Raw genomic sequence first — 21276 nt, 5'->3', positions numbered from 1 at the left:
TCACCATTGTTTGGTATATTTATTATTTTACATTTCATCTGAAGTTCGAGTACTCTAGAAAGAAAGCAGAAGGAAAAAGAGTTTCACTCACACATAACGTAGTTTGAGCAGCAAGAAACATACAATCAAACAAGTGGGAAACAGACATCAACAATATGTTAAGTGCAGACATCCCAGCAGTACCATACAGATCCATTATAAAACTACAATGTTTTTTCTTCTACTGCCACCCACCAACTAATTATTTCTCTTGTAAACTTGTGGATGGCTAAATGTTTTTACAGTTTTAATCTAAAGTCAACCATTTCCAGGCTGATCCTGGTAAAGAGAGACACTTAACCAGGACAAAATGGGTTTTTATATCTGTGCTAACGTTTAATCTCACGGAAATCTCTTCAGAAGATAAATATTTTTGAGCTAGAAATATGACCCATGCAAGAAAATCCACTGTAAAGACATACAGGGGATGTAGCACTAGTCAGCCAAAGTGATGATTTTTAAATTTTGTTTCTGACACGACATCAGAAGATCTCCTAACCCAGGAGCTCGGGCTCTGACACATTCACCGTCTACCATGTTTATCCTCCTCATCTCTCTTCTACGTGCAAACTTCCAAACTTCTCTCAACCGTCTCTGCCTCTACATCTCGATGGCTTGTAGGCTGTCCTCCCATCTCCTTTTTCAATCTTAAACAGATGTCTTAACATTAAACATGCTACTATAATATAAAAACTGCAGTAATTCCTGTCTCTCAGTCTTTGAAATTAAATACTAAAACCCAGAAAGCCACTGTCAGGTAAACATAGTATTATTAATTTACATTAAAAGGAAGGAAATACTGAAAGACATGGGCAGAGTGTATCTTATTATCATTTAGATCAAAGTACCAAACTTAAACAAAAATGTAATTGATAGGTCACAGCAAGCAGATGCAGTTGATGATTTGTTTTCATATTAAACTGTAAGAATATGGCATTTTATTCCAACAGAAACCATTCCCCTTTATTGCCCAGTTCCTTTTTGGACCACCAAGTTAAAGTTTATGTTTTTTTCCATTGCCTGTGCAGTCGAGCAGCACAAGTAAAAAGCAGAAGTCTTTTGGGAGTGGGAGTGGAGATCTTGTAGATGCTGTAATCCTGCAAGCAGTGATGGGATCTCATGAGACCCGAGTGGTTTCTTGAAAGTGTTCCAGTCTTTTCAGCTTGTGTTTATGCAGCAAGTAATAGAGTCTTATGACTCTCGGGTCAACTCATTTGGGTGAGGTATTCCTCGGAGTGTTCACATCTAGGTAGTGCATGAACTGGTTTGGGATGGAGTGGTCACATGCTGCTGCAGTTGAGGGTGTTGGCGTGTCATGGCTAAAGGTGCATCACTGCTACAAGTGTGGGTAAACAACAGTCAGCTTCAGTCTTATAAATGTTTTGCTCCAGACCAGCGTCATGATGATTCCTAGCTGAAACGTGATGACGTTATGGTGTTGGGTGGAGTGTATTTGTTTTCAGATGAAGGTGGAATCCATGGTGCTGGTGTCTTGCGCACTGCGGGCTCGAGCCTCAAAAAGCTGCTTTATCAAAGCGGACTTCTCCTGCTCCAGCTGGGCGATCCGCTCGCTCCTCTCTGTCACCTCCTTAATGAAAAGAAGAAAAATAAATGAAGTGAGTGACACCCATCCTCCTAAAGCGACCGAAAACAACAGCACTGACTGGTAACTCTTAGTGACTTCTTCTAGACTGTGTTAAACCTGTGTGAGAAGTCGGTTCTGGTCTTTCAGTCTCTGGATGGCTTGCGGAGGAGCTGGACCCGGAGGCTGGGGGTTAGCTGAGAGCACGGATGTCTGCACCGCGCTGGAAGGAAATGACTGCTGGGAAACAAAGAAGAACCAGTGTTCTGTAAAACTCCATCACAGATATCATCAATAGATTTTTCTATTTAGTTTTCCAGAATTTGCTTATTTGTGTGTACATGTCTAATATACCCAGTTTCCCATAACCTGCTTTGCCTATTTCAGGTTCAGATAGGGATTTCCCTGAACAATATTTTGAGAAACATTTCCTGCATTCAGCTTTGGGACACACAAATTTTCCAGTAACGTGTTTTGTTCCGGGCTAAGCAATGATAACATGTTTACATTGTGATTTTGGTTTCACAAAAACAAGAGCCATGTTAGCGGCTCTGAGGCTGTACTTTGAGACAGAGGTGCTTTGAGCTAAATGCTAACATCAACATACTAACATGCTCATACTGACAATGCTAACATGCTGATAGCAGGTATAAAGTTTACCATGTAAACCACCTTGTTCGTATGTTAACATTTGCTATTTAGCACTAAACACAAAGTACAGCTGAGGCTGATTGGAATGTCATTAGTTACGCAGGTATTTTATCCACTGGTTGTTTTGATAATTCAGTCAAAACTACAAATGCAAACCTCATGGTGGCGCTACAGGAAACGTCAGGCGCTCACCAAAGTCATTAGGATTCATCCCCTGGGGAACATGAATTTCATGCCAATCCATCCAATAGTGATGGACCAACTGACACTGACATCCCCTAGAGTATGGTTAAAAATCACCACGTATCATATAATCCTTCCTAATTAGCTAAAAGGAAATTATGAAAAGGCTATCTGATAAAACTGGCAGTCATGAGAATCACTTAACATTCAATACAATCACATGAATCAGTGAGCAATGGGCAGACAACACTCACCATCCCAGTGCAGGAAATAAGGTCATTAAGGCAGCGGTTGACTTCTTGCAGTTTGGGTATTAGAACATTCATGCGACTCTGATTGGCTTCTGTAAAGAAATCCTGAGAGGAGAGAACATAAAAGACAATTAGTATGAAATTCAAGAAAGTGGTGAAAGGTCTGAAAAAATGTCATGACAAGATGACAAGGAGGTTCACTTAAAATAGTAAATAAGGAGGTATGTGAAATGACAAAAACGCATCAAGACATAAATTAACACTAGCTGGTACTTTTCTTTGGCGAGTGTACCCAAGTTCCCCTTAACCTGCCCTATCTGGTGCTTCAGTTAGCAGTTTACTACATTTCTCAGAATGCCTTTCTCAGAACGACACGCTGCACTGAAGGCATTTTAAAAAGCATGGCATGTCAATGGGATGAGGGAGGCCCAAACAAGTCCATACTTGTTATTAATATAATAAAATAATATTTGCATGACAGGAGTTGAACTTGCTGCATTCAGTTGTGACACAAGTAACGTAAACTTAAAATATTTTCTCTCATTTTAATTGAATTAAATCTTTTCAGTCTTTTGTTTAAATCAAACAATAACATTAACAAATACTCTGAGGAAGAACATTGTCAAAGTATTTTGCCAATACTTGAGAACATATTCTTCTGCAACCACCAGTTCATACTGGAAGCAAGACCATGACAGATTACTGAGGCTACTGTGGGAAGGAAAATGTCTGTCTCTTCCTCTACCACGAGGCATTTTACTCTTTTTGACTGCTGAACATGAATAAATAAACTGAAAGACCTTCATTTCAGCCTTCATTTTCCATTCTGAGGGACTGACACCAAAATCTGATACTTAGTGTTTATTTGTTAGGATCCCCATTAGCTGTGCCCTAAAGCACAGCTAGTCTTCCTGTTTATGTTTAGATCAAACTATAAAATCTCTCCCAACAGATTTTTAGTTCCTAGATGTTGTTTGTGTTGTTTATTGTTTTATGTTCTAATTGTTTTGTTGTTTTATTGGGGAATATAAAAAGGTTCAACAGCTATAAATCTGTATTATATACAGTATGTTGGAAATATCTTCTCATGATGAGATAATGACTAGTTATCCATATCAATAAAAAATACAGTACATCACCAAACAACAAAATACAACAGGTTGTATCTCCATTATCTGTTCTTTTAAACCGTTTTAGAACAGTGTTTGAACCGACCGTGGAGTGGGAGCTCTGGCCGACCTGCCGCTGTCTCTCTGTGACATTGTGGATTTGGCCCTGGTACCAGTCGCGGGCCCGCTCCACAACTTCCAGGCCCGCCAGCAGGGAGTCCTTCTCCTGCTCCAGCTCTTTCATTTGCTTTAACTGTGTGAGTTCAAAGTTATAAAGGAGGGTGTGTTGTTGGAGAGTGAAAAGGGGGGACAGGAAAGGGGCGAAATGGTGGAAGAGGAAAGAGGAAAATGTGATTAAGAACAGACAAAAACAAAACCCGCCTGAAGTCACTTTCTGTACAGATCTCACATAGAGACCCCATGGAAAGAAAACATTTCATTTTCATATTTCCCATGCCATCACTAAGAGAGCTTTCAGATCGCTGCCAAGATTAAATCTAATGAGTGATTTTGGGCTGCCAGCAGTCTGAGACAAACTCCCATGTTTTCACAAGGGCATCTGCAGCAAACTCTTTTGTGTTGGCGGAGACAATGGCGCCATACCAATTGTGCTGGACTTTCTCCCATCATGAACAATGTTTAGAGGAGCAATCAGTCCAGCGCCATGGCAACCACACAGCAACCTAAGAATGGGGTAAACAGCGGACCCACTGCAACTATGGCCGCCCCAGAGTGTGTGTGTGTGTGTGTGTGTGTGTGTGTGTGTGTGTGTGTGTGTGTGTTTGAAAGAGAGAGAGAGGAGAGTGTGTGTGTGTGTGTGTGTGTGTGTGTGTGTGTGTGTGTGTGTGTGTGTGTGTGTGTGTGTGTGTGTGCACCCCAGCAAGGCTGCATTGAGTTGTGCTGACCAGGCTGTCCATGCGGCACACTGCCACAGTCCAGGCCTCATTGCTGGCATTCAGCCACCTGGTGTGTCATCTTTCTATCCACCCACTGCTCCATCCCTCTGTCCCTTGTGTAGCTCAGTACATTCCACTCATCACCGCTCATCAGTGCTGTTTAAAACACAGCTCATACACAGGGACACGAAAGTAAACTAAAGAGGACAAGGGATTTAAGAGTCTAAAATCAGACCCTGTTTAACATACTTGTGCTCTTTCCCAAAGAGCCTGAAGCCAGCGTACACACAGAGGAAGAGAGGAAGGAGGGTTTAGGGAAAGAGGAGGGGGTTGGAGGGGTAGGGTCCGTGTCTAGAATGAAGCATGACCCAGTGTCAGGCTGCATGAATGTGTGGTGGTCCACAGGCAGGAAAACCCACCATTCAAAAAAAAAAGACATAAAAAAGAAAGGGAGCAAAGAAGAGGAAATACACACAGAGAGGGAGCAGAGCAGCAAAAAGGTTATGGAAAAGTCTGTGCATGTATGTTTGTGTGCTGGCTGAATGAGCAGGCACGAATACACACAACATACAATAACATGACACCCGTTGCACAAGCTGTTTAGCTAAAAACACAAAGAAGAACATAAGGCCTTTCAAACTGCATCTACAAAGCACCATGAAACAGTGTGGTCTGAACCTTGAAGCTCTACAATAAAACAGCAGGTCTAAGGCAACAAACAAAAGTCACTGAAACAAGGAGGGTTCAGCTTCATCTAACAACTATTTACATACAATAACGTGTCGACTATTTTTCTGATTAGTCGATTAATTGTTTAGTCTATCTTGCTTGTTTCGCCAACCAAAAGTATAAAGTATAAACCTGAAGCTCTACAATCCCACCACAGGTTAGGCTAACAGAGAGCCAAAGAGCCTAAAAGAAGAAAAGATTTATTTTCATTATTGATCTGTCACTTTGTTACTGTTACTGTTAATGAAACACTGAAAAATGCCCATCAAGTTCAAGTCCCATCAAATTGCAAACAGTTCATAACCCAAAGATATTCAACTTACAATGATATAAAACAAAAAGTAGTAAATCCTCATGTTTCAGAAACCCTAACCAGCAAATAATCGTCATTTTCACTTGATAAATAACTTGAAACTTTGTCGATTAAGTTCTGGCAATCTGCTAAACAATTAATCGACTACTCGTCTCTAGTTCAAAACCTAAAGCTCGATAATACCACAGCAGGTTAAAGCCAACAAACAGTCCCTAAAACTAGCACAAATAAATAGTTTTTAGTATCCGTTTCAACATAAACACTGAATTCCCAGCTGATGAACTTGATCACAACTTTTCATCTCCTCTATTTCTCAACTGTCACAATTAAATATCAAAACAACCTGATGCACTTCTTCAAACCCTGAAAAACCATCTCAAAGACAAACTTTAATTTCCTATATCCTCTACAACCATCTCTCCCTTTCCTTCTCCGTCCCTCTCTCTCTCTCTCTCTCTCTCCCTCTCCCTCTCTCTCTCGTCCTACTCACCCAGAGGAAAAAGTGCAGTGCCTTGCTGCTGTAGAGGCTACTGCTGAGGGGGATGAAGACGGTAGTGTAGGCAGCCCAGACAGCCGTCCAGGCTGGGCCGGGCCGGCCGAGCGAGTCCTCTACTTCTACCAGGCCCCTGGGCCCGACCCGGCTCACTACCATCAGGGCAGCAGTGGGCCAAGTCGGCCTGGGTGGGAGGGCCGCAGGGAAGGGGGAGGAGGAGAGGGGCAGGGAGGGAGGGAGGGAGAAGGAGGGGAGTCGGTCAGTCAGCCTCTCCAGACACAGAGGCCAAGGGGAAAAAGAGACGGAAACGGCAACACAAACAGGGAGAGAAAGAGGGAGAGGAGGCGAGCTGGAGAGAGTGAGAAATGGTGAGACAGGGGGAGAGACAGAGAGTGATGGGAGGCCTGAGCTCCGGACTGGAGGGTGGGAGGGGCAGAGGGAGGTGGAGGCAGTGGGCAGAGGGATGGGAGGGGAATGTGGGGGCCAATAGAAAGTGAAATGGTGAAGAGCCTGTAGTAGAAAAAGCTTTTTTTTTTTTTTTACATTTTCCTGGAATTTTCATGCTTCAACTATTTACTTTTCCATGTAAATAAAATATTTTCTGACATATATCTTTAAAAGCCTCAATCAGTTTTATCCAATCACACTTAAAATCATCCAAGTTTAAGTCCAAGCAGACTGCTGTCGCTCTGAAACTCTATTACCACTTTACTGATCTTTTACACAACTCAACATAACTAAAATGACAAAAGACATGTAAGACTTTCCACCCACAGGGAAATGTTCAGCTGAAAACTATGAGAACTTATGTAATGTCACACCTTCATTCAGTAGTTGTCACATTTTGTCATTTTTAACAACTGGTGCAAGTTACTGGAAAGATCTTTATTTTTTATTACTGATTAATCTGCCAGCTGGACTAATCAAGCTGGAATCATCCATCTTTTGGCATTTTTGCTTGAAAAAGGATTTAAAGTGGCGATCTCAAAGATTTTCATTTAAATAAATGTCTGTTAAGTCACTATCTATCGCCAATTAGTTAACACAATGGTGAACGAGCCTATGGCTCACTGATGAAATTATATGAGTCCTTGCATTTGCAGTATTACAAACTGGGTGTCTGTGGCGACATTCCCGGAAAAAATGCTGCTAATGCAAACCGAACATTTCCTACTGCTGCAGCTTCACATTAAAAGCATTTAACCGGCAAAACACAAGTTGAATGACTTTTATTATGAAGTAGTCGCAGGAAATGCAATGTGTTTGTTAGTGAGCTTGACACTGACCACTATCGCTCATCAAAAATGCATCTACAAAACAAGACAACGGTCATTTTTGGCATTTTCCGACAGTGGATCAGTTTGAAATATTGCAGTAATGGAGCAAGAAGTAGCAGCCACGGTGAGCTGTTAGAGGAAGAGCTGCAGGCGATAAAATCAGATCTCACGGAACAATTAGGCCAATTATTTGCTGACTTCTTTATTAAAACAACAACAGTTTGTTTTTCTGCCCCCAGATTTCTGTGACCTGTAGTATTAAACCTCATTTGCTGTTACCACCAGTAACTAGGTGTCACCAAATCAACCAGGACTGAAATCTTAAGGATTGCCACTTTAACTATCACTCGATTATCAAAATTGTTTCTGATGAATTTTCTGTCAGCCAACTAATCGATACAATCTCTACATAATTTACCTACTAGATATTTTAAAAAATCCAGAATATTCTCCCAACTTGAACAATCATTGAACAAGCACCAAGTTCTTTCTAATACAGTGGAAAAAAGTGATGATCTCAATAGGCACAGTAATATAACCCACTCATTGCTAACATACAAACATGTGCTTGTGCTGTAATGTAAACCAAAATTGAAAAGACATGTTTCTAAGCTGCAGTAACGTCTTTTATAAGAGTTTGGTTTCTTCTTAAAATATGAGCTTCACTGGGTTATTTCAACAGACATATGATGTTTACATGCTAGTGATGTGCAGGTTATTATTATTATTATTGTTATTATTTTTAAGTTTGCAGGCACTGTGGTTTCACCTGTGAACACCAGAGGTTTTCAAATGAAGTGATATTTTAAAAGAAATTTAAAATAGTGGGTACAGCTGTATAGTAACGACAGCAGGGTGTGTTGCAGGTAAATTAATAGAAACTGGGTGGAGTTGTTTGTGTGTGTGTGTGTGTGTGTACTAACCATTCCATAATCCACCCCGTTGGATATGGTATGCCGCCTCTGCTCTTCCCGACTCCGCCCGTGTCGCCTGGAGCCGCCTGTAAATCCTGTTGCTGATTCGCTCTGAGATCTTGGTAAACCTGATTTCACAACACCTAGACAAATGTGAAACAGACAGATTAAAACAATTTCAGCACAACACTGTAGTCTGGAATGCACCATGTAATTACTGCAGTTTTACTGGTTGCAGTATGGGGGGAAAAAACACACTTTGTACAATCCTATATGAAAGCATTTGAAAAAATGACTCACTCTAATCATTAAGGCAATTAAAAATACTCAAATATTTGTTGTGGAATACATCATACTTCTGACCACTATGCACAAGTGGTAAAGAAAGTCTTAAAGTGTGTTTTTATAGCAGGCATGCATAATTATATCACATATGTAGAATTATGTCTTTTCCCTTATTCAGAGGAAAACACTCAAACAGTCAAATTGCATTATCTTAAAAAGGGTATGTGCCAGTTTGCATTCAAGGTATGTAATCCAGGCGAGTCTGACAATTCTGACTCAGCAACGACACACATGTATTGCATATGTTCAAAGTCAATCAGCAACAGCAAAGGTATATCTCCAAAAAAAAAAAAAACATCTCAAGACATTTATCAGTTTTCAAAATTTAAAAATAATCCATTGTATCGGATTCTTGCTAATTTTTCAGTCATGCATTCAAATCAGTCCTTGATCTGGCAAATGTGAGATTAAATTTCACTGGGCAGAATACCTCCACATCTGTAGACAGATAGTAATGAAGAAGACCAAGAAAACTACAGGCAAATCATTAATTTGACCTGATAATGCATTTTGGGTTGCCAATGTATACCACAGGAGGGAGCTGTACTCTGCAAATGTGTCTGGTATCAACAAGGCAGCATGACTTTAATTTCATGGTGACACTTCTGTCCACTTTACAGTCAACACAGGTAAATGAGCTTCAAACTAACATTAACACTTTTACCATTTTTTGACACTTAAAGTGCTTGGGAAAATAATTTGAACATCAACATTTCCATGACAACCAAGCAAACCCCATCTGCCAAAGAAGATTGTGTGATATGATCGAAAGCTATAAAAAAGCAGCTACTAAATAGACTTAATGGTGAGATATTGTTTCCAAGCTCAAGAACAAACTTTGAAGCTCAACTTTAACACAGTTTTCAGTTATCCCAAAGAACAAACAAAAAGATTACATTACATTACATTCTCTGCTCTGTGTGTGATGTTTGTACATTTTCGCTGTGTTTTGTAGTGGCAATTCTGCAGAACAAAGAAACACTCAAGGCAACCACTTGTCTTTCTGTAGGTTTACTTCAAGCATCTGCCAACGGACTCACAGCAGCAAAACATACATCAGTATAATCTGCTCTGAATGAGTACAGAGGGAAAGGAGCATCAGTTATTTATCCAGTCTTCAGGGTCAGGCTCCTCAGCCCGGGGAGAAGAGTGTCCCTGAAGTCTGGACATAACAGTCAATAGCATGTTTCATAGTTACATATCATTGTTATCAATGAACTGTTCTCATCACGCAGTCCAAACAATAATACACAGATCAAGTATTGATGCCAGTTATATACCTGGTACACAAAAGAGTCATATGTATGTATGTTACATCAGAGAGTCCTGTGTATGTTATACAATCACGCAGTCCGTTTGTTCTTGGCATTACAGTTTCTATCACAGCTGAAAGACATGCAGGTCTGATGAAGTGGAGGCTGCCTCCAAGCTCTACAAATTGGGTGTGTAAACTTGGCATCTCAGTGGTATTTTTCCGTGGTATTTCCCTCATATCAACTGAGATATTTAGACTTAAGTGTATACCACTACTGCTTTCCCAAAACCAAGAGAAAGAGAGAGAGAGCGTGTGGCAGGACTTTGTGGTGATGTCCAGGGTGTCGGGGAGGATTTCACCACTGCCGTGATTCAGTGAGCCCTGGCCTGTCTGCTGTAATCTGGCCTAATCCAGCAAGGTTTGGCTGCATGTGACAGATTACAGTACAGACACTGCTGGTCTGTCTACATTATCTGGCCAAAAGTATGTGGATATTCCACCCATTAGCATTAACATGCTGCTATAACAGCTCCACTCCTCTGGGAAAACTTTCCACAAGATTTTAGAAACTGGCTGCAGGGATTTGCTCCCATTCAGCCACAAGAGCAACTGCTGTTGGGTGATTCGTTCCAAAGGTTGGGATGGGGGTTGAGGTGCAGGCCAGTCATGTTCTTCCACACCATTCAGAAAACCATTTCTTCGTGGACCTCACTTTGTGCACGAGGGCATTGTCGTTGTATCATTGTATATTGTAGCATTAAGATTTCCTTTCATTTGAACTAACAAAACACTGACAAAATGTGCACAAAAGTATGTGAACTTTTTGCCATCTATCTGTCCATCTATCTAAAAACACTGTAGTAAGTACAAGTGGTGTACACAGTGAAAGCCCCGGGGGCTCGACAGAGAGAGTGTCACTCTTATAGCTCCAGACAGGCCTGGGTGTATAGATCAGGCAAACCCGGACAGACTTCAGTTGGATGTGTGTGTGTGTGTGTGTGTGTGTGTGTGTGTGTGTGTGTGTGTGTGTGTGTGAGTGAGTGAGCGTATGATTATGAGAGGAAGACGAACTAGAGTGAGTTTGTATGAGAGTGAGAGCCTTTATGTATGAACAAGATAATGAGCAGGCAAACTGGGAATTTCTCAGCAGCGGCTCCTCCAACCTACATCCAGCACACCAGAGACGAAATGTACAAATGAAATGCATACAACTGACCATCACCCATTCCCCAGTCAGAGGGGCAGGGATGACTGTGCTCCCTCCACCAGGCAGACCCTCAAGATAAGATACATTTCTGCAGGAATTTCTCACCTGGCCTGGGGTTAACAACAGTAATTATTCAACTAGGCACCCCTCCTTGCAGCAGAAGTTCTTAAACAGGGCCTGCTGAAGCTGTGGCATACTACTGATACATGTGAAGTGTGTTGTCAAAACCCAACAGTGACTGTTGTTGACCCCCACTGAGATTCAAGCGAAGACTCCCTTTTAAAGTTACCATTTTTACTTTTGTAAGGCTGCCTCTGGATGACAAATACTGACATGCAAGCGCTCTGCAGACATTGAGCACTTGTGTGTACTACATGGATCACTGCATCCAATTAAATGAGAATATAAGATCGAAGCTGGCAAGACTGCAATGGACATATCAACTCAGTTATGCATGCAATCAAATGGCTTGCTCATGGGGATTCAGTAGGACGCAGTAGCTCCACTTCTAACTCATCCTCATGCACATGTTTTGGTGTCCAGAAAAGATTTTGTCTTTGTTTAAAGTCAGCAGCAACAGCAGCTAATTGAAACTGAGGCACAAACATCTTGCATCAATCTTTGATAGACAGTGGTGCTGAAATGATAATAAGCGATCAATATCAATATCAACATCAATATTTCAATCATCAAAAGCATATTTAACAACAATTTTTCTAATTGATTACTCCTTTATGTCTTTTAAATATCAAAACAATTGCTGGTGCAAGCTTCTCACATGTGCAGTTTTTCTGTTTTATATCACTGTAAATTAAATATCTTTGACTTTTGGACTGTTGGTCAGACAAAAGAAGCTATTTAAATCTTGGGCTTTGGGAAATCGTGGTATTTTTCACTATTCCCTGAGATTTTATGGGCTAAACATTAGGCTAATGGGGAAAAAATAGCTTCAAAATAACAACTATTACAGCCCTAGATGAATTAAGGGGGTGGGAGTAGTGAGGTGCGGATACAACTGCATGACAGCAGCATGAGCTGTTGATTGGCAGATGAGATCAGAGCTAATATGCGGTTTGTATTTGTATTAGTGTGTGTTGCTGCTGTTATATCTGGATTTTGACAGGCGGGGTTTTAACTTATTATAAACACGAGTCCTCCATGGACTCTCTGAACTGTCCCCAAACCCCCTCACACACTTTTGCACGCAGATATAATTCTTAACAATTTATGGTGCCACGTACTTGTTCGTTGAAGCTGCGGTGACTCCAGAGCAAGCGACTCAATGGACCTGACCCGGCTCTGCTGGGGCTGCGCTGGTTTGGTGGCATGGCCCGGGTCGGCCCGGTAACACCCGCCCCCCGGTGCGACAGAATTCCGCTCCAAACTCCTCCCAGACCTCTCGAAGCCCGCGCTATACGGCGCCGGTCCACACACGGGGTACCCGGTCCCATCCTCCGGCCTGGCCCGGCTCTGCAGGGAGGACGCCCGGTGCTGCTGGGTGTTGGTCACATTGCTCGGCCCCAGCGGACGGACCTTGTTCTCAACCCGTGTCCCAACACTGCATGTGGACAGCGGGGCGGGTTTCTGGGGCTGCTTCGGTGCCTGCTGCGGGTGCACGGCAGCCTGGGCCTTGAGGTGGCTGCTGTTCTCCGGGTTGAGCATGGAGTACCGCAGCCCCGCAACGAACCGCTCAAAGGTGAGGCAGCCATGCGGTGGGGTGACCCTCCTGAGGCAGCCCAGCACCCCGCCGGGCAGGTCCCGGGTGTCTGCGCCCTGCCAGCGGCTCTCGATCTCCGAGATGTGGACATATCCCCGTCCACAGTCATCCAAAATGTCAAACAGGGTCCTCAGGCTGTGCAGGAAGGCTTTGGGCAGGCCATCTGTTGAATACTCCGTCTCTTTTGGCTGCATTTTGGCCGCTTTAAAGCCCTCCACCTTCCCTTGAAACACTTCTTTTCTTGGTCCAACTCTGCCGTAAACCGCAATAGTCCCGTTCAGTTTGCAGCCCTGGTGGTCGGCCGCTATCAACGCCATGAAGGTTCTGATAAATTCCACTGACTAATCAATCAAAAACACGCCAACACAAGTTGGCTAACTTTATATAAACACACAGCTGAACATACAGAACAATAAAGGGAATACACGCTTACTGAACAGCAAAATACATATCCTTATGAAGATTTTTAGCGTAAAATATTCCCGATATTTTACTGTTTTGAGCGTCTACCTTCCCAGCGAAACTGCTCTGTGATCCATACTTTCCTTTTTCTGCCGAGGACCGCCCTTCAAACGGCTGTGCGCGAGCGTCCCTGGACCAGCCATTGGCCGCGGTATGCACGAGCTCGGCGCTCATTGGTGCAGGCCTGAGGTAGGCTCCAGTTTGAGTTGTGCTTTTGTTATTACTAATGCTGAGACGTTATTCATAAAGACTGGATATTACCCCCCCACACACACACACACACACACACACACACACGCATAATCAGAAAGGGCTGGGTAAACTATCACCTTACAGCCCGCACACAGTCATCCTGGGGATTATTTATTTATTTTGAGTAGCATAAAGGGAACTTCAAAACAAAATCTCGTTATACAACCCTGTGTTGTAAACTGATCAATACATCTATCTTGTATCTTGTACGGGGAACAGAATCCTTTTGTTTCACATCATTATAACCTTTAACTTTTCACTCTATGATTAATTTAGCAATGTGAATGGAATATGTCAATGAGTAAACAATCACCCATATATGTTGTTTATCTGTCTCATAATGTCCCAGTATTCTTTACTGAGGGATTTAACCCCTTGTCTGAATAAAACGGATTTAATTAAATGATTAAACTAAACCCATAAACAGGGGTCAGGATGATAAAAGACACACTACGCAATGTAACACAGTTTAGTAGGCAATAATATACCTTAAGTAAAAGCTATATTATTGTGAAGCCTATAAAACATGTTTATAACAATATAATGCAAAATATGCAAAATATAATGCTCTGGCATTCTCTGGCAAAAAAACTGAACAAGAAAGTCCACAAATGTATACTTTGTTATTGTTCTATGTTTTAGATACAAGTATTTATGTACACATTGCAGCTATATCAGGTAGACTGAATAGCTGTTGCCATTTTTATGAAGGTGCAATGACATTTAATGGAAAATTGTACATCTTGTTCATTATTTTATGCACATTATATTATGCATATTGCTTTTGAACCTAATATCTTTCATAATCTTCGAATTTAAAATAATCTTCTATGGGAAATATTGGCTCATATTTCCCATAGATGAGTTACTTGCTTTTATGCATTTTACAGGGTGGCTATCCCAAATAAACAACCACTGATTTGTAACAAATTAAAATTACAAGCATAAAACCATTCATTTTTGATTTGCACTTTAGCCCTAACGTCCAAACCAGCCTACTATCAAGTGACAACAATAGCACTAAATAATCTTATCTCAATAAAGTGTTAACTGTGTTTCTTCCTCCCTCAAAAGACACTTTCATCATGCATCAGCTGTGATATTAACTAATGTGATGTAGGCCTATATCAAGGTGTTTTCTCAGTTGGGCTGGAAAGCTGCATCCTTGGACACAACTTGAATCCAACTTTCACAGAGTCAAAACACATCACAACCATTTCTGGCACATCAGGGACACTGCAGGTTCTGTTTCTCTTTCTTTAGCGATGAGTCACACGGAGAAACTCTCAGTCCCTGCACAGACCCATGTTTATCTCTGACCTGCCCAGACTTGAACTCTTATCCCGTCGTCATCTGCAAAAGCTTTAGCAGTGATTAATGTTGAAGATACCGTCACACTGTCACAAAGGACTCCCTGTAATTTACCAACTGCCTAATGCGTGGTGGCATTCAGTTATTTTTCCTGTCAGACCAGGTATTGAATCAAATATTTTCCCTATTATGTTTATCAAATGCGCTGTACATTTTCCTTTATGAGAAAAGAGGCTGAAAGAGAGGACACACAATCAATAAATCCCCTCGCAACAAACATATGTGACAGTCAGTCACACACCAGTTGTTCTTGTTAACACATTCATTGATTATGACTCTAGGCTAGAGAGAAAGGCCAAATACATTAGATGTTAAAATAATCCAGTGTTTCAAAGTATAGATTTAGATCAAGAGTAGTTTGCTTTTTCCACTGTGAGACTGGGATAAAAATTGTTGTAAATCATGTTTGTTTTGGGGTTTTTTTTGGACTTGCAATTTAGGCTCGATTGTTATATAACCAAAGAAAGACAGAGAGTGAAAGAAAGAGGAGAAAGAGACACACTGTCCAGTTGCAGCTCAGCTCACTCGACTCACAGGGTCAGACAAATGAGCGCTCACTCCTCATCTCTCTTTTGTCATGTTGTCACACACATGCACTGTTGCACAGGACAGCCAAATACTCTCTCTCACACACACACACTCTGTAGGCTTTGTGAACCATGCCAGTGGTTGCCAAGCATGCCAAAAGGCCAGTCCATACCGCTGTTTGTTTTAGTTATTGGACATGTACTGATCCTCAGCTCCACTGGCCAGTCAGTCCTCTCATGTAACACACTTACACACACGCAGTCTTTCCCCTCATTATCTCCTGTTTGCTCTCTGTTTCTCTAGGTCTTTTCCTTCAGCCGCATCAATGTGCATGTGACAAAGGATTTGAGAGCTTATTCAATTCATGAAGCCTTTTTTTCTTTGGGATGGAGAAAGACACAGAAAGAGAATTCAAAACCTTCAAATCTTGGAGGTGTTAAATCAGATTTGAATTACAGTGGGAGGACGAGAGCGAGAGGAAGCAAGAGTGGGGGTGGATTCAGGCTGCACAAAGAGGGAGAAGGAAAAAGGAACATTAAAGCCAAAATCTTCCCTTATTCAGATTGCCTTTGCTATGACCAATCACCAAACCAGACATTTTTCTTTTACAAACACTGTAAAAATGCTTCCCACTGCGGTGGTGTGAGCTGGTGTTTTCAGCTCTCAGAATTAGTGGACTGCCTTTGGCTTGTTCTCCATGACTCAAAAGCCTGGACTTTGGTCACTTCATTCACTCGAGGTGTTAAAGCATGCTTGAAAGACTTGATTGTTTCAATGGCCTGCACTGCTTGGTGCAGAATGTATGCTACTAACACCTTATTGTATAAACTAGTTGAGCTATGCAAATAAACTGGAGTCACAGTGTGGTTTTAAAAAAGCAGAATGTAATCATAATCACATTTTCCTTTTGTGGAAATGTTTACCAACACAAAAATACGCTGTATCAACAGAGCCTAAATGTTTTTCGCACATTTATGTGCTGCACCTGGATGAGCTCATAGTTTTGTGCATCTACAGTATATGTCTTATCTGATATGGGGGTGGCAGGTTTAAATTCAGACTGGTAGTACCATTGAATCTGGGTACTTGCCAAGGCAGGATCAGCTCTATTCCCCTCTGTGCCACATATAAAGCTGGGTATGGTATGTGTCTTCAGAGCAGTGTGTAAATACACTGCGATGCTCATATCATCACTTATTTATCTCTGGTATCTATCTATACAGTATATCACGGCACAGTTATTTTCCATCTATCTTTTTGTAATTTTGTGTCTTTATGTTTGCTTACTCAATACTTATGTAGCCGGGGAAGGCCTCCAGTGTATTATGGACATGTCATGCACAGTATATGTCCTTTTAAAGTAGTGACAACCCTAATTTTAACCTGGGAAATACAAATTACTTTCTTACTGCATCTTGTCCTGAAGACATGATAATGATTTTGAGATATGTTTGCAACTTTGGCATATTTTTTGATATCCGTGCTCTGCATTTATGGTGGTTTTGGGTTAGAGGTGCTGATCCACTCTGACAGCTGCACAGTACCACTTCTCTTTCATGGTACATTGACCTATTTTCCCCCCTTTGTTTTGTCTTTGTGTGCGTCTGTGGATGAGGGGAGGATGGATCAGTTTTATTTTTTTTACTCTATATATCAGCATTATTGACAAAATATATTACACAACATTCATTCGACAGACACTTTTGTCCAAAGCAACTCACAATAAGTGCATTCAAACTCGATAGGAACGAGAGCTAGATGTCTAAACATACAATTTTATTGTTTTTATTGTATACTTTTTAATAATTGTTTACTTTTGAACAATAAAAATATACAACAAAGAGTGGATTTCCAACTGTTTTTACACCTTAATAAGGCAAAATTATCAATAAAATCATCAGAAGGCAGCTGTTAGCACGATGGAAGTAGCTCTAAAGTTTCCCACTGGAGAACAGTTGATAAAAAATGATAGAAACATGTTACTACTTCTCAATAATTCTCTTCTCCTCTCAGTTCTTACATTCACCTAAATCCAGTGACAATTTCTTTATTTTAAAAAACTGAATTTGCAATGCCTTCTACATTTCCCCTCCCATGTTTTCATCTTCCTAACCTACAGCTCATGCTGTCATTCTAAATTAGCACCTAACCTCATGGAGTTCATGTTTTTTGCACAGATGCCAAATTGCTATAAATCCAAACAGGATTAATATTGTGTCATCGTCATTGCAGAGTTCATTACAGCATCACTGAACTGAAGAGGGATGAATGAACATGCAGCAGCGTAAAGCAACAGCAGTAAATTATTTCATGTGGATTACACTGCTGCCCTGAGCATATTATTAAATAGCTAAGAATGTTTATTCGTCTAAAAAGGGTGAATCATTCCACAATGATTTGCTCTCTGTAGTCCAAAGGCATACATGATTAAAATTATTAATGTGCAATTTAGATCAAACAGAAACTGGTCATTTACTGGTTTGGTTGAGCCACCAGTGACTACAACATACAGCTCTGCAAGTCCTATGAGGTATACCGTGACTAGTGGCTGGTTTTGGCTGTGCAGCGTTAATTCCTGTTGCATGTCAAACAAACGCATCCAAATAATAATACCGGATCAAGAGCTTAACATGGAATTCCTCCTAAAAACCCAAACTAATTCCTGACCTCTGATTCAGGAAACTCATCTGTTTATCTACACGGTAATGCTGTTATGAAATTCAAAAGCTCCACAAAATCAGGAAAAAATGACACTTCATTCATGTGGTGTATTCCAGAAATAAAAGGTGAAAAAAAACACTGGGATGCAATTAAATACAGTATGTACTAACTCACACCCAGCGCTCTCTATACAGTTAATAAACAGCTCATCTGAATGTTTCCACCATAGTACATTATCTGAAAAGGTGTAGTTATATACAGTAGATACACAAGTTTGTTAAAAACTATGTTCATTCCATCACGTCACCATATTTTGTCTTCTCAGGTTTTTTAGATTCCTCTGGTTTAGACACTGAAAGACAAACACAGACACAGGTAAACATACAGCATACAAGTCTGCAAACTGTCTTCATTTGGTTGATCATGACTGAAGAACAGAGCTGATCTAACAAGACAGTTACTACCACAAACACATCCACATTTCAGAATTTTTCAGTCTGAGCCATGAGTGATGTCGAGCAGGTCTGCAGCCACACGCTGTACTCACCCTGCGGTGGCGATCTGTCCGGGACTTTGCCTGTTTCTAGCAACAACCAAAGGTCTGAGCATTTCTGTGTTTCCCAGCGAGTCACTGCATAACTTCCCACTGATGATGCCACTGAGAGAGAGAAGAGAGAGGCAAGGTTAGAGAGAGGAGAAAAACTGCTGTAAGAGAGAAGGAGAGGTAAGCTGAGAGGAAGTATGAATGGCTAGAGAGCAAATAACTGTTGATGTCTTACTATTTAAAGCCCATGTTTCATTTCTCACCTATTGAAATAAGTAGGTTCCACTGAAGAGGATAAGGAAGCTTCCTCTGGAGAACCTTCTGAATGGCAAACAAACTGGCAGCACCTGTAGAAGCAACACAGGACACATCTTAATGGCACATCTAGCAGCCATGATGAACATTCAAACTTCCTGTGACTCATTCAATATCCATAACACTCATTTTTTCATTTTAACCACATCACAAGTCTGTTGTAGCACTGTTGTCCTCTTGCACCTACTGTTCTTTTTTTGATCACCTAGTTTCCAGCTGGTATTTCAAAAGGGAAGCTGTGCACAGATTGCTCATGAAGTTTATGTTTGTCCAATAAGGGACAGTCAATCCTGCAGTCGCTGCCCTGCTAATTTGTGGTGTATCAAAAGAAAATAAATCAGAAGCGGGGAGTTTTTTTTTTTTTGGGGGGGGGGATCCAACTAGGATCAAAACATTGTCCATTCTGGTTTGGAGTCTGTCTGCAGCCATTACTCTTTTAATCTATGCTGATTTTTGCATGTGATGTGTGTATATCAGAACCAGAAATACTTTATTGATCCCCGAGGGGAAACTCTTTCGTTACAGCTGCTCACTATCACGTCAGTGCACACTTGAGAATAGAAGGAATAGAAGTACTAAGCAAATCAAAATATAATACACTATAATACAGGTAAGATAAATTAAATTAATGTATAAAAGCTAAAATAAGTGTAAGTACCAAAGTGGATTTAGAGGTTGATAAGTATGTACGGTATAATACAATGTAATAATATAAGTAATAAGTAATAGTGCAATAATGAGTACTGTCAAGTTAAGTGTAGCTTATTAAGATGATTATGAGACGGTGGATACTGCACAGTAATAGAAGTATGAATAAATATCAATAAATAGGGAATTTTAAACTGAAAACAGAGTATATTGCACAGGAGTATTAAATATACACTCCTTCTAGGGTAGAAACTATGGCAGAGAAGCCAAATTTGGAGATTTGGGAGTTTTTCTGGGACAAAAAGGTGTACATTTCTTTTAGATCTTGCAGAAGTTTCACATTTCAGTGAAAGAAATCCCTGCAGTGTAAAAGAGGATTATGACAGCAATGACAGTGTTATCTGATGGTTAACAGCAACACATTTCTATTTCTTAATGACCTTCTCCCAGTGTCAATATACTGTTTATATCAATACTGTGTCTGAAGTTCATCATGTTAGACTTCATTGTAATAGAAGTCAAACCAAACTTCAGCTGTCAGCTTTGTTCATACCAGAAACATTTGCAGAATATAGCTCCCTCTTGTGGTATATATTTGTCAAAATAATTTCATTGGTCTTCTTACTTAGTGTTTGTCTACAGACATGTAACAATTTAGCTCAGTAAAATTGTATCATAGATATATAAACACTGAAAGAAAGACTGTAAAAATAGACAATAATCTAATATAATGTATTATTTTAAATTGTCTGATAATTCAGTGATGATAGTACAGTAAATATAACAATACACTGTATTTTCTAGTGATAAATTACACATTACTTACCAAGTACAAAGCTCCCAGTACCCTTCATGAAGGCATGAGACTGACAGGCAGCATAACTCCCTAAACCCTGAAAGTGAGAAAACAAACCACAACAGCTTTCACTACACGGTTGATCATGTTAAAACATTTCTATGCAATTATCCCAGTACATTACAAATGTTTCAATATGTGCAGCAGCTAGTTCATTTGACTTGTCAGTGTCCTCCAAAGATCAGCAGACTGCAGACATGAGGAAAAAGGCAAAAACAAAAACCCACCGGGTGTTTTGCTGCCAGCGCATCGTCCACTTTGGTGAGACCGATATTGACCATTTTGTTGGTTGTTGTGAAACTAGAAGTTAAATTCTTAGCTGAATATAACATTAGCTCATACTGAGAGTATATACATAACCCTACTGTTATAAAACTTCCGTGCTACAAACCAAGACATAAGGAGAGAGAGGAACAGCCGTTTGTATAAAACAGTGGCGACACCTGATGGACAGGAGGTGGTACTGCAGCTTCTCGCCAATGAAAAGTTGAGAGTTTTGGAGTCTATTTGCACAGGCAACAAAACACAGAAACATCATACATTAATGGAGAAAAAGAGAGATTGCGCTGGTGAAAAAAATCCTAATTATTATAAAGTATGAAGGCATCTCACAGAAAAAGAAATAAAACCATGACAAGTAAAATTAAAGTGGTTCAATGAGGAAACAAAAAAGGAAAT

General features: G+C 40.6%; 2 protein-coding genes across 3 annotated transcripts; both read right to left on the bottom strand.

Annotated features, from left to right (window-relative positions):
- Nucleotides 1–13526, bottom strand: sapcd2 (suppressor APC domain containing 2). 2 transcript variants are annotated; one of them, XM_044173669.1, is made up of 6 exons: nucleotides 12486–13526; nucleotides 8447–8580; nucleotides 3922–4068; nucleotides 2710–2811; nucleotides 1742–1861; nucleotides 1–1627 (listed from the first exon to the last, which is right to left on the bottom strand). In XM_044173669.1, exons 1-6 carry the CDS (start codon nucleotides 13276–13278, stop codon nucleotides 1499–1501), a joined length of 1425 nt encoding a protein of 474 aa, XP_044029604.1. In that variant the 5' UTR covers nucleotides 13279–13526; the 3' UTR covers nucleotides 1–1498. The 2 variants fall into 2 exon arrangements, with proteins under 2 accessions (XP_044029604.1, XP_044029605.1); XM_044173670.1 differs by having other exon boundaries at nucleotides 1742–1858.
- Nucleotides 13527–17335: 3809 nt separating this feature from the next.
- Nucleotides 17336–21000, bottom strand: tmem141 (transmembrane protein 141). Its single transcript, XM_044173673.1, has 5 exons — nucleotides 20826–21000; nucleotides 20569–20635; nucleotides 19043–19126; nucleotides 18783–18893; nucleotides 17336–18587 (listed from the first exon to the last, which is right to left on the bottom strand). The coding sequence occupies exons 1-5, from the start codon at nucleotides 20928–20930 to the stop codon at nucleotides 18526–18528; spliced, it is 429 nt and encodes a 142-aa protein (XP_044029608.1). The 5' UTR covers nucleotides 20931–21000; the 3' UTR covers nucleotides 17336–18525.
- Between the last annotated feature and the right edge of the window lie 276 nt (nucleotides 21001–21276).

The sequence above is a fragment of the Siniperca chuatsi genome, linkage group LG18, assembly GCF_020085105.1.
Source record: "Siniperca chuatsi isolate FFG_IHB_CAS linkage group LG18, ASM2008510v1, whole genome shotgun sequence".
NCBI classification, from domain to species: Eukaryota; Metazoa; Chordata; class Actinopteri; order Centrarchiformes; family Sinipercidae; genus Siniperca; species Siniperca chuatsi.
The sequence above is the reverse complement of the archived record's forward strand: the minus strand, read 5'-3'. Positions and strand labels throughout refer to the sequence as shown.